Below are 17,603 nucleotides of genomic sequence, written 5' to 3' on the forward strand. Positions count from 1 at the left end.
GGGATCTTAGCTCCCAACCAGGGATCAAACCCTCACCCCCTGCAGTGGAAGGTGAAGTCTTAACCACCAGACCACCAGGGAAGTCCTGATTCACTTTTTAAAATTTTTTTTCCTTTTTTTTTTGTTGATTTAATAATGTTTTAAAATTGTGCTCCATTTGTAGTTATTACAAAATATTGTCTCTATTCCCTATGCTCTACAGTGTCCTGGGGAGAGTTGTCAGTTGGTGAGACCGCCAGGGACTGGGTCAGTGCCCTTCCTTCCTGCTCTGCTTTAGGTCCTGGCCATGCCATTGTCTTTTCTGGAAGACATCCAGAATCCAGAATCGAGACTGGGCAGGAAGAAGCTGCTCGGGTCCCTAACCACCACAAGTTTATCCCTTTAGGTATTTACCCAGAGCTCTCACAACATACCCTTGAAAGAGAAGTATCAACAATGTGTTCCATGAAAAAGGATTTGCTGAGTATCTAGCAGGCATTTCTTGTGACTCCGCCATCAACTTTAAAAGTTTTTTTCTTCTTCTTCTTTTTTTTTTAAGTCAGTTTGCATGAGGTTTAACCAAGTTCCGGTCATATGATAAATACAAGAATAGCTATTTTCTTAGTTATTTTTCTTAGCCCAGGGATGTAGCTTGGAAGAGGCTGCTCACTGTGTCAAAGTCCCCAAGAGAGACAATTCACAGCTGTAATCCTTTCCTCCTCCTGGCCCAGGCACAGCTTGTGATGAAGCTTCTGGAAGCAGAGACATCAGGGAGCAGTCATCCTCAAGGATGGATATATACTGTTTGCCTGGGGCAGGATCACAAAATGCCAGAGGAATGGGTTCTCTTAGGTTTCCCATTAATTCATGTACTTGCCTCCAGAAAGGTTAAAAAGTAAAGTCGACTGGTCTAAATAAGCCCATCTGTCCAGTTTATGAGACTTTAGCACTTCTGGGCGATAGGCATTCATTCTAAACCCCATGGTAAATCCTCCTGTTCTCCCTGAGGCAGCTGGATAAAATTCAGCTCAACCCACCATCTGCCATGTAACAGGCAGGACACGCGAGGGGAGCTTATTGAGCTTCTCCATGAGCTTGGGAGGCAGGAATTACTCCCTTGTTTACCGGATCCCGAGCCTGAAGTCTGGAGACTGATCCAAGCCCTCTTCGCTGGTAAATGTGAGGGCTTGAATTCAGATTCATATCTTCTCATGCCACTGCCTCCAAAAACCAGAGCGAATGAAACCCCTCCCTAAGATAAGAAAATGGAAACACAAGAGGTAAAAAGACACGCAGTTCTTAGTCCTGATCCACGGGGCTGCTCTCTGCCGGGTATGGTCCAAACACGTCCATGATGAAATCTCTTTGAAATGTCTAGTCTGTTCTTTTCAATTAGCCCCCCTCCCCCCTTTTTAAAAAGAAATTGTCATTAGTTTCTCTCTTCCTGAAAAAAATCAGATCATTGTCTCATTTGAACTGTGGGATTTTAATTAATGGAGATGACAGAGACATGAGAGGCTAATGCCATTGAAAGAAGAATTTATTCCTCATATTTCCCCAGAGAAGGGAGTGTGGGAACCATCCAGGGCCACTGGGAGAAGCACCAGGGTTGGTCAGGAGGCAGGGGAAAGTCTAGGACTCAGCCTCTCTTGAGGTTACTGTGGGAAAGGCAGGGGACTGACTAGTATGAGTAGTTGCAGTGGGCTTTGGTCTCTAGCTGCCTGGTCCTGGCCCTGGCCCTGGGATGAGTAAAGGCAGGAGAAATACTGACTCGGTGTGTGAGTTACATAAAAGGGGCGGTTGGCTTGCATACGTGAAGTGTGCACTCAGGGGTGGATGAAATGCTCACTGTCATTAATAATGATCCATGTGTCAAATATTCGATAAGCACTGACTGTGTATACTGAACACAGATGTTTCATAGCATGAAGTGAGCAAATAGGTTGACCTATGAAAAATTAAAGTTCCAGGGAAGTCCCTGTTTATATTAATTTGGCAAATTGGCCATCAAAGCATTTTGCTCATAGCTGTGAATCTCTTTGGGAAATGATGATATTGTGCTGGAAATGTGTCAAGGTGACAATTGACTGGGCAGCTGACAACAGATATATCACAGGGTTGTTAGAGATTTGGATTGACAATTTCTCCTTTTTAATTTTTGGCCATGCCACATGGCTTGTAGGATCTTAGTTCCTTGACCAGAGATTGAACCTGTCTCTTGGCAGTAAAAGTGTGGAGTCCTAACCACTGGACTTCAAGGGAATTCCCAATTTTTGCTGTTTTTATTGAAAAGAGGGAAGGAGGGAAAGCAGAAAGGAAGAAAAGGAGGAAGGGAAAGAAAAATAATAGATCTTACAAAATGCCCATTAATTGGGCCTCCCAGGTGGCTTAGAGGTAAAGAATGTGCCCAGTGCAGGAGCCGCTCCCTGGGTGGGAAAGATCCCCTGGAGGAGGAAATGGCAACCTACTGTGTTGTAGCCATGTGTTCCAGGAAACAAACTCACTCAGAAAGACAATGCAGATAGTGGAGTGCAGTTTATTACACCAACGGTCCCAAGGCAGAGTCTCCTCTTAGCCAAGGACCCCTACCAGTTTTTGTGAAAACCTTATATACCCTAAATGTACTTGCTCAAACCCACCTCCCCAAATTCCTTGAAACTAGTCTGGACAATGTAAAGGAGAGATACGATCAAAGTTAACCAACGATTCATGCGTCACTGCTACCACTGCTAAGTCACTTCAGGCGTATCGGACTCTGTGCGACCGCATAGACGGCAGCCCACCAGGCTCCGCCGTCCCTGGGATTCTCCAGGCAAGGACACTGGAGTGGGTTGCCGTTTCCTTCTCCAATGCATGAAAAGTGAAAAGTGAAAGTGAAGTCGCTCAGTCGTGCCCGACCCTTAGCAACCCCATGGACTGCAGCCTTCCAGGCTCCTCCGTCCAAGGGATTTTCCAGGCAAGAGTACTGGAGTGGGGTGCCATTGCCTTCTCCGTCATGTGTCACAAGACTAGATAAACAGTAGACGTTTATCAATAGGACTGTGGTCATATCCCGATAAACATAATGGAATTTACGACTTTGTTCTGTTACAGAGATAATTAGTGTATTCTTTTAGGCAACGGAGAGTCCAAGTACAAGTCCTGAGGCTCTTTTATCCGGGGGGCCTGGTTTCCCATTGGTATGCTGCTTCTCTAGACACTGGGCACAAAGTTCAGAGTGCATTGGGAGGGTGACCATGCATGTAGCCTAATATTCGCAGCCTGGCCTAAGATGGAGTCCAGCTCTGTCTATTTCCTCTTTCAACTGCAGTATTCTTGCCTGGGAAATCTCATGGACAGAGGAGCCTGGTGGGCTACAGTCCATGGGGTCCCAAAGAGTCGGACACGACTGAACGACTGAGCACGTGTGCATGGGCTTCACTGGGGGGGTGGTCTCTGGAAACATGGTGATTTGTATCTGTCCTCCACCAGAGGCAGCAAGAAGGCCAATTGGCCAGGCATTCTGTGGCAGTGGGATTTCCCAGCTGGTAACCAGACGTCTGGGTTGAACAGTGGCGGGTCTGCCAGCACCTGCTTTCCGGCTCCAGGGCCCCTGTGTGAACTCACGAGCTCCTTCTCTCCAGAGTTCGTGTGTTCACTGGATGCGTCGGACGAGTTCCTTAAGGAGCGGGTGATGAACCTGCCCGAGAGCATCGTGACAGGGACCCACTACAGCCAGGACCGGTTCCTCCGGGCTCTGAGCAACTACCGGGACGTCAACACCGAAGATGAGACTGTCCTCAACTACTTCGACGAACTTGAAATCCACCCAGTCCATATAGGTACGGAATAAACTCAAGGATAAAGTGAACGTGGAGCGCCACTGCCCAGTGTCTGCACCCCCAGCCAGCCTGGGGCACGCCTGTCATAGGGCTGGGGGAGTGGAGGACAGTATAAGTGTGTGTCTGGGGCCCAGGACGTCACAAGAAAAGACAGGGGAGTGGTCTACTTGAGGATTTAGTGGAGTGGGTGGGGGGTGGGGAGTATTACTGTTGTACGAAAACGTGGATGTATTACGAAGTTGAATGCCAAATTGCATTATTTATTTTACCAAATTGGCTTTTTTTTTATTTTAATGAATGAGGCAATTGATTAATCCAGTATCATTTGTTGTAAAGCTTCTTGTTGGCAGCTGCCACCTGTGTGTGATTCTGTCCAGGTCTCTATGTCCATGAGGTCAGTTTGTGGCCCCCATCCTGGTCCTGTTCCACCAATTTCAGTCTCTCCAGGGCTTGGAGGACCCGGCGGGCCACACTCTTGGAGCCTCTGCTGAAGTAGCCAGGCATGACACCATTCTCTGATGCTCCCCCACCACCCCCTGACAGATCCGGGTTTCAGAGCCAACCCTGGTGCCAGCCCGGAGGTACAGGTGCCGGGCTGTGGCAGCTGTTCATGTAGAACCACTTCTCATTGTAGGCAGCGAGCTCTTTACGTTTGGCCAGCTTGACCGTGTCCACCCATTCAGGGACTTTCAGCTTCCCGGACCCCTTAAGGAAGGCTGCTGGAGTTCTGATGCATTTCTGTGGCTTCACGTCTTTTACAGTAACTCCAGGCATGATGCGCCCTCTGCGCTGCTAGCCAGGGGAAAGGGGGATTTTTAAAAAATATTTGATTTATTTATTTGGCTACGCTGGGTCTTCATTGTGGCATGTGAGATCTAGCTTCCCGACCAGGGATCAAACCCAGGCCCCCCTACATTGGGAGCGAGGAGTCTTAGCCACTGGAACATCAGGAAGTCCCCAAATTGGCATTTTTTTTAAGGGTACTTAAAGTTAGGGGGTTTGCTGCCAGCTGCATTGGGCCATTTCCCCAGCGTCCTTGGGAGCTGCCTTCTGTTCCCATAGCATTGCACTGGTGTTCTTCACAAAGCCCCTCCTGGCCTTTAGACTGGCCAACTCACCCCTGGTTGCTGTTGTTTGGTGTTTCATCACTAAGTTGTGTCTGACTCTTGTGACCCCATGGACTGCAGTATGCCAGGCTTCACAATCTCCTGGAGTTTGCTCAAACTCATGTTTATTGCGGAGAAGGCAATGGCAACCCACTCCAGGACTCCTGCCTGGAAAATCCCATGGACGGAGGAGCCTGGTAGGCTGCAGTCCATGGAGCGCTAAGAGTCGGAACGACTAAGCGGCTTCACTTTCACTTTTCCTTTCATGCATTGGAGAAGGAAATGGCAACCCACTCCAGTGTTCTTGCCTGGAGAATCCCAGAGACAGGGGAGCCTGGTGGGCTGCCATCTGTGCGGTCACCAGAGTTGGACACAACTGACACGACTTAGTAGCAGCAGCAGCATGTTCATTGAGTTGGTGATGCTATCTAACCATCTTATCCTCTGCTGCCCCCTTCTCCTCCTGCCTTCAATCTTTCCCAGCATCAAGGTCTTTCCAGTGAGTCAGCTCTTTGCATCAAGTGGCCGAAGTAATGGAACTTCAGCTTTACCATCAGTCCTTCCAATGAATATTCAGGGTTGATTTCCTTCAGGATTGAGTGGTTTGATCTTCTTGCTGTCCAAGGGACTCTCAAGAGTCTTCTCCAACACAATTCAGAAGCATCAATTCTTCAGCTCTCAGTCTTCTTTATGGTCCAACTCTTTGTCCATACATGACTACTGGAAAAACCATAGCTTTGACTAGACAGATCTTTGTTGGCAAAGTAATGTCTCTGCTTTTTGGTATGCTGTCTAGGCATTAACTCACTCTTAGCTACTCAGAAATCAAATAGCTCTTCATCGCATTCCTCCTGTTTCCTGTAAACATTTAACTCAGAGCTGAGCACCCAGCAAGCATGCAGTGAGCATGCTGTCTCATCAGCCTCACCGCAACCTCATCGTTGCTACCTCCAGATCCCATCTGTTGTGGCTGGTTTCTCCTCCTCTTGGCTCGGTGAACCCCTGAACTTCCTTTCTGGTTTTCTGGATCCTGACACCTCTGCTTCCTCTGGGTTTGCTGAAAAAATTGCTAATCTGATGGCAGCTTAGTGCCCAGGTTGACCTTTGGGGCCTCCCAAGGCCTCTCTCCATCCCCTCAAACCAGCTGGGACACATCCCAGTCCTGGAGTACTGGGAGGCTTAGAGCTGACAGAAACTGTCAGCAGGAGAGCTGATTCCAGTTTCTGGCTCTGCCTCAGTATTCTCGTCTGTGAAATAGGAAAATAATCCCTGGCTTGTGACTAATGGTGGGGATTAGAGATAGGAAGTGTCTGGCACATTGGCAAAGTTCAACAGCTGGTAGTTAATCTTATTATTAGTACAACACTAAGGCAGAAAGTGATGTGTATTATGAAATGAGAATACATTTATCAGTCTGCAAATTCTGCTCTGTTTTGCACCCTCAGAAGTGATTGGATTTTGTCTTCATCTGGACAGGCCTGTGCACGTTGCACACCAAGTTCTATAGGTAGAAGCTAAGGATTCTACACCTACTAATATGGAAAGTAGTTTACACGATTTACCCAGAGAATTTGGAAGGAGTGGTGAGCAAACTTCATAAAAGTAGTGATTGTCATCTTTTTCAGTAAAACCCCCCAAAACTACTTATGGAATGATGAGGAGAGCCCCAGGGAGAAACAAGGCAGAAATGATGAGGTGGAATGAATGAGTGAGTGAGTGATCACTGTCTTCTGCCTCATTCCGTGCCCGTCACTTTTGGCCTCATCTTCACACTCACAACCAGAGACAAGGGAAAAGCAAAGGGGTGTAATGTATCCCAGCGATGGGCATGAGGGAGGGCGTCAAGGTCAGGAACGCAGCCCAGCCTCTGGAGGGTCTTGAATGGGGCCCTGGAAGGATGCTGGCACCTGCATCCTCTCGCTGCACCTCTGTACCCCACTTCTCTCTCAGCATCTCTTTCTGCCCTTTAGTTATTTATTTTTTTGGCCACATCATGCATCATCTTGGTTCCCTGACCAGGGATTGAACCTGAGCCCCCAGCATTGGAAGTGAGGAGTCGTAACCGCCGAATTGCCAGGGATGTCTGCTCCGCATCTTTTTTCTCTTTTGCTCTTTGAACCAGGGTCTCTCTCTCTCCTTTCTCTGGCCCATGTGGTAAATGAAGGCTGCCTCACAGCCCTGAAGTTTCCATGTTAACACTGGGAGCCAAGCCCGTAGCTAGATGTGTCTCTTTCCATTCTAATTGTACATACTTAGACGAGCAGATGGGAGGTCATGGTTGGGTCAGGTGCGCATGCCCCAGCTAATCCTCCATTCATCCTTCCCAAGGTCAGGGCAGAAGTACTCCTGGAGGCAGCAGTGTTCTATCTTTCAAGTACATCAGGGGTGTAATAGGGGAGCCAAGGAGAAATGCATTGAAATGTCAGAGCTGAGGCAACCAGGAAGTGAGTTTTTCTTTTTTGTTTTGGTGTGTTTTTTGGTTTGGTCTTGCTTCTTGATGGGCTTGTTTCCACCCACCGACCAATGCACTTGGCTCCGTTCTTCCTCTCGTCCCATGTTGGAACCTGGCAGTGCTTCTAATCTAGGTCAAGGTTCTACAGTCCAAACACGGGGGGTGGGGAGTGTGGCAGTGGCTGTGCTTGGCAGCTGGTGAGCAGCTACTCCCGAGGAAAGGCTGGAGGCGCTTAGCTCTCAAATGCACCTACTGCTCATCCTTCTGTGCAGAGACCTTCCAAGCAAGCCCCGAGACTGGTGTAGAATTTACTATTTAGTGAATTGTGCAGGGAGGAACTTCCTGTTGTCAGCAAGCCTTCCCCACTCACCCCTTCCCCTCCCAGATCCCCTTCTCCCCCTCCTCTTCTTTTTTCTCATTCTCCTTCTGGTCTTGTTAACATCAGTCACATATTCTGGAGTTTGGACTTTTTCTGATTCAATCAGGCAAACTGAAAAAGTTAATTAAAAAAAAAATGAATTGAAAATGTATCCCAGAATCACTGATTCTCAGAAACAGAAAACCAAAGAAACCTGGAGGTCTCTCAGCCCCCTCTCCGCCCGCATCCAGGTGCAGGACTTCCTTTTGTGGAAATCCCCCTGAGTGAAGTGCCCTAGTCTTGCTTAAATGCCTCCTAGGTGGAGAACTCACTCCTTTGAGGAGGTCCATACCCCCATCCATCCACTCAAATCAGAGGCAGGTGTCACAGCTCAGAGACCCGAGCCCCAGGCTTGCTCCCTGTAACTGTCAGAGACCAGTTTGATATTTGCCAGTCAGGCCAGAAATTCTAGACTGTGCTGGTAAACTCAAAAAGGAAACCCCCATATAGTAATTTACACAATTCGCCATCACAGGATTACAGTAATGAAGAATTTTCCTGAGTCTGGTCTCAGGATAGATTGTGAGCAGGGACCAGACTATGAAAAAGTCTGTGTGGGTCTCTTTCTCTCTCCTAATAATTAAAGATGTAGGAAGACTTGAAGATGCTCAGAACAGACTTGCCATCAAACAGCTCATCAAGGAGGTCGGGGAGCCTCGCAATTATGGCTTAACGGATGAAGAAAAGGCAGAAGAGGAGCGGAAGGCTGCTGAGGAACGGCTGGCCAGGGAGGCCATGGAGGAGGCAGAGAGAGAGCATAAGGAGGCAGTGGAGACTGCCGAGAAGATCGCCCGCTGGGAGGAATGGGTGAGCGTGCGCCCGTGCGTGGGGTAGGGGTGCGGGGCGCGGGGCTGGCAAAGCCATCCGGGCCTGTAGCGCTTCCCATCCTAATAGAGAAATGTCTTGGAAATAACCGAAACGATTTTGTTGTTGTTTGTTGTTGTTGTTTATTTTTTCATATATATCATTTTTTAAAATTTTCTTTCCTATGTACCATTTAAAAGAACATGCCCTTGGTCTTGTGCTAAGTAAAAACAGCTAGGACTTCCCTGGTGGGCCAGTGGATAAGAATCTCCCTGTCAATGCAGGGGACACAAAGTTTGACCCCTGGTCCCTGAAGATTCCACGTGCCATGGAGCAACTCAGCCCGTCCACCACAATCACTGAGCCCGAGGCCCTGGAGCCCATGCACAGAAACAAAGGCCCAGCACTGCCAATAAAAAAAGTTAAAAAAAAAAAATACCAATGAGCCACTGATGTAGTATGAACAATACTGCTGCAAAACTGTACCATTTGGTGGCATTGTCAATCTGGGGATTTCGTTTGGTTTCCCTCCATTTACCCATCTAACTTGGGTGGTCAGCCTCATTTCACCCTCCTTCTCACCACTGAGTCTTCTTATCTATTCTGCCTCCAAAAACCACACGCAGATCCACCCACAGGGCTCCACTTCTGCTGACCAGGGTGCTAGACTTATGTGGTGCCTTCTGGTTCGTCTCCCCAGTTCCACCCCCTCCATCTCCAGTCTGCCCCCCTGCTGATGCCTGGCGGTCCATCTAAAATATAGACCCACCGCGGCCATTCCCTGTTTAAACTCTTCACAGACTGTTCATCATCATTAGATGAAAGTACAAACTCCTTATTGTGGGCCCCAGGGTCCTCTGTGACCTGGCTCCTTCTAAGGTCATTTAAACGACTTGCCACCTGTGTGATTCACTTCCTCCTTGCTTTGAGTCTTTGCTAAATGAAGCCTTTGCTGCTGCTGCTGCTAAGTCACTTCAGTCGTGTCCGACTCTGTGCGACCCCATAGATGGCAGCCCACCAGGCTCCCCCGTCCCTGGGATTCTCCAGGCAAGAACACTGGAGTGGGTTGCCATTTCCTTCTCCAATGCATGAAAGTGAAAAGTGAAAGTGAAGTCGCTCAGTCATGTCTGTCCAACCCTCATCGACCCCATGGACTGCAGCCCACCAGGCTTCTCCGTCCACGGGATTTTCCAGGCAAGAGTACTGGAGTGGGGTGCCATTGCCTTCTCCAAAATGAAGCCTTTAGTCTTTGTCAAATTAAATCTGTCTAATAAGGCCTTTCCTGGGAACCGTATTTAAAGTTCAACACCTGCCCCTCAGCATAACGTGTTATATCCCTTTCTATACATTTAAATTTCCCCCTCTGGGACTTCCCTGGCAGCCCAGAGGTTGAGACTTCCAGTCCATTGCAGGGGGCATGGGTTCAATCCCTGGTGGGGGAACTAAGATCCCGCATGTTGTGCAGCATGGCCACATTCATTCAAAAATGAATTTGCACTTATGGTTTGTACTCTTTGCACTTATTTCCCCTCTGTCCATGGGATTCTCCAGGCAAGAAGACTGGAGTGGGTTGCCTTGCCCTCCTCCAAAGGATCTTCTGGAAGTAGGGATCAAACCAGTGTCTCCTGCATTGGCGGGCAGATTCTTTACCACTAAGCCCCCAGGGAAGCCTAAAGCAATGTATATTTTATATCTTTGTCTTGTGTACTGTCTTTTGCTGTCTTTTGTTTAACTAATGTCCAGGAGTAGGCTGGACTGATGTGCTTAAGCCCCACCCAATCCCCTAGGCTGAAAAGGGAGATTTCTCAAAGGAAATCTGGAATTATTAGTCCTGAGAGAGAGGGACCGCATGCTGAGCAAGGCATAAACACAAGCCCACCAGACCAATACCTTCTAGACTTTCTATTAGACTTCTACAATTCTATGATCCTTCCTTCCTTCTTTTCTTTCTCTCACTTTGCTTGATCTGGGCAGCTAGAAATTATTTCAGTGTAAGAAGTGAGAAAGGTATCCAATTTATTATTTTCTAAGTGACTAGGCACTTGTTAAAACACCATTTACATATTTTCTCTGCCGATTGGAAACACCATCTTTATCATAATGTAATGAACATCGCTACTTCTAGTGGACTCTGGGGTGAGTTGTATGAAACTGTTCATCTTTTTCTGTCTATTTACCCTACCCACAATGTTCTATTTGTAGAATAAACGACTAGAGGAAGTGAAAAGAGAAGAAAGAGAATTACTGGAGGCCCAGTCTATTCCCTTGAGAAACTATTTAATGACCTATGTTATGCCAACACTTATGCAGGGTCTGAATGAGTGTTGTAAGGTCAGACCTGATGATCCTGTTGATTTTCTGGTAAGAGACTTAAGTGTCTTTTTTTTTTTAATATCAATTTGAAAATAAAATATGCCCAGATCTAAATGAAAAACCAATTGAGACAGAAAAATTGTGTGTCTGGTTATTTTGGAAATAGCCTTTAATACCTTCATCATAGTTTATAATAGTTTATAATAAGTTTCATCATAGTTTATAAGACTTTTATTACTCATTTGAAAGTAAAAAGTTTATATACTTCCATTTTTATTTTTTTAAGTGTTGGTTTGTTTTATTATTAAATGTCTAGGATTAAAGTAATGGAAACTATGTTAATAATGAGGACTATTTCTTATTTAGTCGCTTCCAACTCTTATGCAACCCCATGGACTTGCAGTCCTCCAGTCTCCTCTGTCCATGAGATTTCCCAGCAGAGAATACTGGAGTGGGTTGTCATTGCCTTGTTCAACTTCCATTTTTAAGTACAATTAATTTTCACTTTTATAGTACAAACTAATGTACTATTAATTCTAAAAAATAATACATTTTAAATTGCTGACACTTTTTTTTTCAATTATAGGCAGAATATCTTTTCAAGAATAATCCTGAAACCCAGTAAAACTATGAAGATATCATGTCATGTGCTTTGCCGAGCTCAAGATGAGTTTAACATAGTAATTTGAAAAGCTGCTTCAAAAAAAAATGCTTTTCTAGTTTTGGGGAAATTCTTTTCTTTCTTCCTGCAATCAAATATTTTATTAAGTAAAATCATAAAAAGCCCTATGGTAATGAGTCACTACTTCATTAAAACTTTGCGTGCTAAGTTGCTTTGTCATGTCTGTGTGACCCTATGGACTGTGTGACCCACCAGGCTCCTCTGTCCATGGGATTCTCCAGGCAAGAATACTGGAATGGGTTGCCATTTCCTCTTCCAGGGGATCTTCCCAAACCAGAGACCGAACCCGTGTCCCCTGTGTCTCCTTCATTGGCAGGCAGATTCTTCACCTCTAGTGCCGCCTGGGAAACCTAATTAAAACCATATTTGAGAGGTAAATTGTTAAGGTATATCTGTGTATAGCTCATGGGATAAATGCTGATTTACTATTTCACTCTTCATCAGAGTATTCTGCATGATAATGTTCATAGTAACTCAATTTACAGCATGAAGAAAGTCAGACTACATATTATTCCAACATGTGAGCTAATGATTTTATGTGACTTGTTATAGCCCCTGCACCAATGGTGTTAGAAATGAAAATACATCAGAACAGTTTTTGCTTTTTGAGTCACAGGAAGTCAAACAGGGTTGGTTTCTGCAAGGTGGTTTCTGAGTTTAAGATCAGCACCCAACCTATGAGGCAGAGACAATTATAAACCTCTTGGTAGAAAAATTCATTTAACAGGATCAATAAATTCTAACATCTGTGATAATTAGAAAGTAGCTGAATATTCTTAACAAAATAACTTTACCATATCAGTTCAGTTCAGTCGCTCAGTTGTGTCCAACTCTTTGCTACCCCATGAATCACAGCACGCCAGGCCTCACTGTCCATCACCAACTCCCAGAGTTCACCCAGACTCACGTCCATCGAGTCAGTGATGCCATCCAGCCATCTCATCCTCTGTCAACCCCTTCTCCTCCTGCCCCCAATCCCTCCCAGCATCAGAGTTTTTTCTAATGAGTCAACTCTTCGCATGAGGTGGCCAAAGTACTGGAGTTTCAGCTTTAGCATCAGTCCTTCCAAAGAAATCCCAGGGCTGATCTCCTTCAGAATGGACTGGTTGGATCTCCTTGCAGTCCAAGGGACTCTCAAGAGTCTTCTCCAACACCACAGTTCAAAAGCATCAATTCTTCGGCTCTCAGCCTTCTTCACAGTCCAACTGTCACATCCATACATGACCACAGGAAAAACCATAGCCTTGACTAGACAGACCTTTGTTGGCAAAGTAATGTCTCTGCTTTTCAATATGCTATCTAGGTTGGTCATAACTTTCCTTCCAAGGAGCAAGCGTCTTTTAATTTCACGGCTGCAGTCACCGTCTGCAGTGATTTTGGAGCCCAAAAAAATAAAGTCTGACACTGTTTCCACTATTTCCCCATCTATTTCCCATGAAGTGATGGGACTGGATGCCGTGATCTTTCTGAATGTTGAGCTTTAAGCCAACTTTTTCAGTCTCCACTTTCACCTTCATCAATAGGCTTTTTAGTTCCTCTTCACTTTCTGCCATAAGGGTGGTGTCATCTGCATAGCTGAGGTTATTGATATTTCTCCCAGCAATCTTGATTCCAGCTTGTGTTTATTCCAGCCCAGCGTTTCTCATGATGTACTCTGCATAGAAGTTAAATAAGCAGGGTGACAATATACAGCCTTGACGTACTCCTTTTCCTATTTGGAACCAGTCTGTTGTTCCATGTCCCGTTCTAACTGTTGCTTCCTGACCTGCATACAGATTTCTCAAGAGGCAGATCAGGTTGTCTGGTACTCCCATCTCTTTCAGAATTTTCCACAGTTTATTGTGATCCACACAGTCAAAGGCTTTGGCATAGTCAATAAAGCAGAAATAGATGTTTTTCTGGAACTCTCTTGCTTTTTCCATGATCCAGCGGATGTTGGCAATTTGATCTCTGGTTCCTCGGCCTTTTCTAAAACCAGCTTGAACATCAGGAAGTTCACGGTTCACATATTGCTGAAGCCTGGCTTGGAGAATTTTGAGCATTACTTTACTAGCGTGTGAGATGAGTGCAATTGTGCGGTAGTTTGAGCATTCTTTGGCATTGCCTTTCTTTGGGATTGGAATGAAAACTGACCTTTTCCAGTCCTGTGGCCACTGCTGAGTTTTCCAAATTTGCTGGCATATTGAGTGCAGCACTTTCACAGCATCATCTTTCAGGATTTGAAAGAGCTCAACTGGAATTCCATCATCTCCACTAGCTTTGTTCGTAGTGATGCTTTCTAAGGCCCACTTGACTTCACATTCCAGGATGTCTGGCTCTAGGTGAGTGATCACACCGTCATGATTATCTGGGTCGTGAAGATCTTTTTTGTACAGTTCTTCTGTGTATTCTTGCCATCTCTTCTTAATATCTTCTGCTTCTGTTAGGTCCATACCATTTCTGTCCTTTATCGAGCCCATCTTTGCATGAAGGCATAAATAATCCCAATGGCCCTTTCCAGCTCTAAAAATCCCATAATTCCCATAACTACACTGGATGAGAAATCGATTTCATCAGTTCAGTTCAGTTGCTCAGTCGTGTTTGACTCTTTGCGACCCCATGGACCTCAGCACGCCTACGTTTGTCTTAATGACACGTATCATTTCTTTAAATAATAAAATCTGAATATAACTGCACTACACTTTTTACACTACGTTTTTGTGTGGCAAAATATACACAGCATAAATTTATCATTGCAACCATGTTAAAGTGTACAATTCAATGGTACTAAGTAAATCTGTGACATCGTCCACTCATCACCACAGTCTAGCAGCAGAGCTTTTCCATCACCCGAAGTGGAAGCCCTGCACCAGCCATCACTCTGCATCATCCCCTCGCCAACAAGCTTCTAGCAAACACGAATCTGTCTCTATGGATTTGTCTACTCTGGAGAATCATGAAATGTGTGGCCTTTTGTGTCTGGCCTCTTTCACTTAGCATGTTTCCAAGCTTCATCCATGTTGTAGTGTGTATCAGGATTTCATTCCTTTCTGTAGTGGTGTCTATCAGTCTACACATAGACTGTATTTTGTTTCATCATTCATGCCTTGATGGACAGTTGGGTTGTTTCCACCTTTTGGCTGCTGTGAATAGAGCTGCTGTGAACATTTGAACACAAGTTCCTGTTTGAACCCCTGTTGTCAATTTTCGGTAGAAAGCTAGCTGTAGAAATATAGTCATACGGTAATTCTGTTTGACTTATTGGGGGAACTACCAGACTAGCGGGTGTGTAGCAGTATCACATGGTGACTAAATACGTTTTCATGTGCTTGATGACCATATGTGTATGTCCTTGGGAGAAATCTATATTTGAACCTTTTGCTCACTTTTTATTTGGGTTGTTAATCTTTTTGTTACTAAATTGTTAAAAGTTCTTTATGTATTCTAGATAGAACACCCTTATCAGCTATGTGATTGGCAACTATTTCTTCCCATTCTGTGGCTTGTCTTTTCACTCCCTTGATAATGCCCTTTAATGCACAAAACTTTTAATTTTGATGATATCCAATTTACCAATTTTTCTTTTACTTCACTGCACTGTTTTGTCCCCATTTTTATTATTCTTCACTTTTTTTTTCTTACTCTTTAATTTTATTTATTGTTTAAACTTTTTGATTTGTATTGGACTAGAGCCGATTAACAATCTTGTGGCAGTTTCGGGTGAACAGCGATAGGCCTTAGGCATACAAATACATGTATCCATTCTCCCCCAAACCCTGCTTCCATCCAAGCTGGCACATAATACTGAGTAAAGTTCCATGTGCTATACAGTAGGTCCTTGTTGGTTATTCATTCTGAATATAACAGTTTGTACATGATCTTTCCAAACTCCCTAACTATTCCCTCCCCCTGGCAGTCATAAGTTCATTTTCTAAGCCTTTGCATCTCTTTCTGTTTTGTAAGTTCATTTGTATTATTTCTTTTTAGATTCCACATGTAAGGGATGTCATACAATATTTCTCTTTCTCTGTCCGACTTACTTCACTATGACAATTTCTAGGTCTAACCATGTTGCTGCAAATGCACTGCACTATTTTTGATCCTTGTTTTAATTGAAAATACTAAGTAACTAAAGAGAACCTGCAATGTTAGGTCCATGAATCAAGGTACATTGGAAGTGGTCAAATAGGAGATGGCAAGAATGAACGTGGACATTTTAGGAATTACCAAACTAAAATGGACCGGAATGGGTGAATTTAATTCAGATGACCATTATATCTACTACTGTGGGCAAGAATCCCTTAAAAGAAATGGAGTAGCCATCATAGTCAACAAGAGAGTCCAAAATGCAGTACTTGGATGCAATCTAAAAAATGACAGAATGATCTCTGTTCATTTCCAAGGCAAACCATTCAATATCACGGTAATCCAAGTCTATGTCCCAACCAGTAATGCTGAAGAAGCTGAAGTTGAATGGTTCTATGAAGACCTACAAGACCTTCTAGAACTAACATACAAAAAAGATGTCCTTTTCATTATAGGGGACTGGAAAGAAAAGTAGGAAGTCAAGAGATACCTGGAGTAACAGGCAAATTTGGCCTTGGAATATAGAATGAAGCAGGGCAAAGGCTAATAGAGTTCTGCCAAGAGAACACACTAGTCCTAGCAAACACTCTCTTGAACAACACAAGAGAGACTCTACACATGGACATCACCAGATGGTCAACACTGAAATCATATTGATTATATTCTTTGCAGCCAAAGATGGAGAAGCTCTATACAGTCAGCAAAAACAAGACCAGGAGCTGACTGTGGCTCAGATCATGAACTCTTTGTTGCCAAATTCAGACTTAAATTGAAGAAAGTAGGGAAAACCACTAGACCATTCAGGTATGACCTAAATCAAATCCCTTATGATTATACAGTGGAAGTGAGAAATATTTAAGGGACTAGATCTGATAGAGAACCTGATGAACTATGGACGGAGGTCTGTGATACTGTACAGGAGACAGGGAGCAAGACCATGGCCAAGAAAAAGAAGTGCAAAAAAGCAAAATGGCTGTCTGAGGAGGCCTTACAAATAGCTGTGAAAAGAAGCCAAAAGCAAAGGAGAAAAGGAAAGATATACCCATCTGAATCTGGAACTCTGAATGCAGAGTTCCAAAGAATATCAAGGAGAGATAAGAAAGCTTTCCTCAGTGATCCATACAAAGAAATAGAAGAAAACAACAGAATGGGAAAGACTAGAGATCTCTTCAAGAAAATTAGAGATACCAAGGGAACATTTCATGCAAAGATGGGCTCAATAAAGGACAGAAATGGTATGGACCTAACAGAAGCAGAAGATACTAAGAGGTGGCAAGAATACACAGAAGAACTGTACAAAAAAGATCTTCATGACCCAGATAATCACGATGGTGTGATCACTCACCTAGAGTCAGACATTCTCGAATGTGAAGTCAAGTGGGCCTTAGGAAGCATCACTATGAATAAAGCTAGTGGAGGTGATGGAATTCCAGTTGAGCTATTTCAAATCCTAAAAGATGAAGCTGTGAAAGTGCTGCACTCAATAGGCCAGCAAATTTGGAAAACTTAGCAGTGGCCACAGGGCTGGAATAGGTCAGTTTTCATTCCAATCCCTAAGAAAGGCAATGTCAAAGAATGCTCAATCTACTGCACAATTGCGCTCATCTCACACACTAGTAATGGAGAAGGAAATGGCAACACACTCCACTGTTCTTGCCTGGAGAATCCCAGGGACAGATGAGCCTAGTGGGCTGCCGTCTATGGGGTTGCACAGAGTCGGACACGACTGAAGTGACTTAGCAGCAGCAGCAGTACACGCTAATAAAGTAATGCTCAAAATTCTCCAAGCCAGGCTTCAACAATACATAAACTGTGAACTTCCAGATGTTCAAGCTGGAAAGGCAGAGGAACCAGAGATCGAATTGCCAATATCCGCTGGATTATCAAAAAAGCAAGAGAGTTCAAGAAAAACCTCTATTTCTGCTTTATTGACTACACCAAAGCCTTTGACTATGTGACTCAC

At 44.7% G+C, this 17,603-nt stretch overlaps 1 protein-coding gene and 1 pseudogene across 4 annotated transcripts in view; one reads left to right on the forward strand and one right to left on the reverse strand.

Annotated features, from left to right (window-relative positions):
* Positions 1-11,682, forward strand: part of AK7 (adenylate kinase 7) — a 69,968-nt gene extending 58,286 nt beyond the window's left edge. For all 4 annotated transcript variants that reach the window (XM_055556214.1, XM_055556215.1, XM_055556218.1 and 1 more), the window contains 4 exons: positions 3,603-3,800; positions 8,363-8,583; positions 10,783-10,941; positions 11,480-11,682. In XM_055556214.1, coding sequence (XP_055412189.1) covers positions 3,603-3,800; positions 8,363-8,583; positions 10,783-10,941; positions 11,480-11,518 — 617 coding nt within the window. In that variant the 3' untranslated portion in view covers positions 11,519-11,682. The remainder of the gene's footprint in view (positions 1-3,602; positions 3,801-8,362; positions 8,584-10,782; positions 10,942-11,479) is intronic.
* Positions 4,091-4,574, reverse strand: LOC129634476 (40S ribosomal protein S19-like; annotated as a pseudogene).
* Positions 11,683-17,603: the final 5,921 nt, after the last annotated feature.

This window comes from Bubalus kerabau, chromosome 19 (assembly GCF_029407905.1).
Source record: "Bubalus kerabau isolate K-KA32 ecotype Philippines breed swamp buffalo chromosome 19, PCC_UOA_SB_1v2, whole genome shotgun sequence".
In the NCBI taxonomy this organism is placed as follows: domain Eukaryota; kingdom Metazoa; phylum Chordata; class Mammalia; order Artiodactyla; family Bovidae; genus Bubalus; species Bubalus kerabau.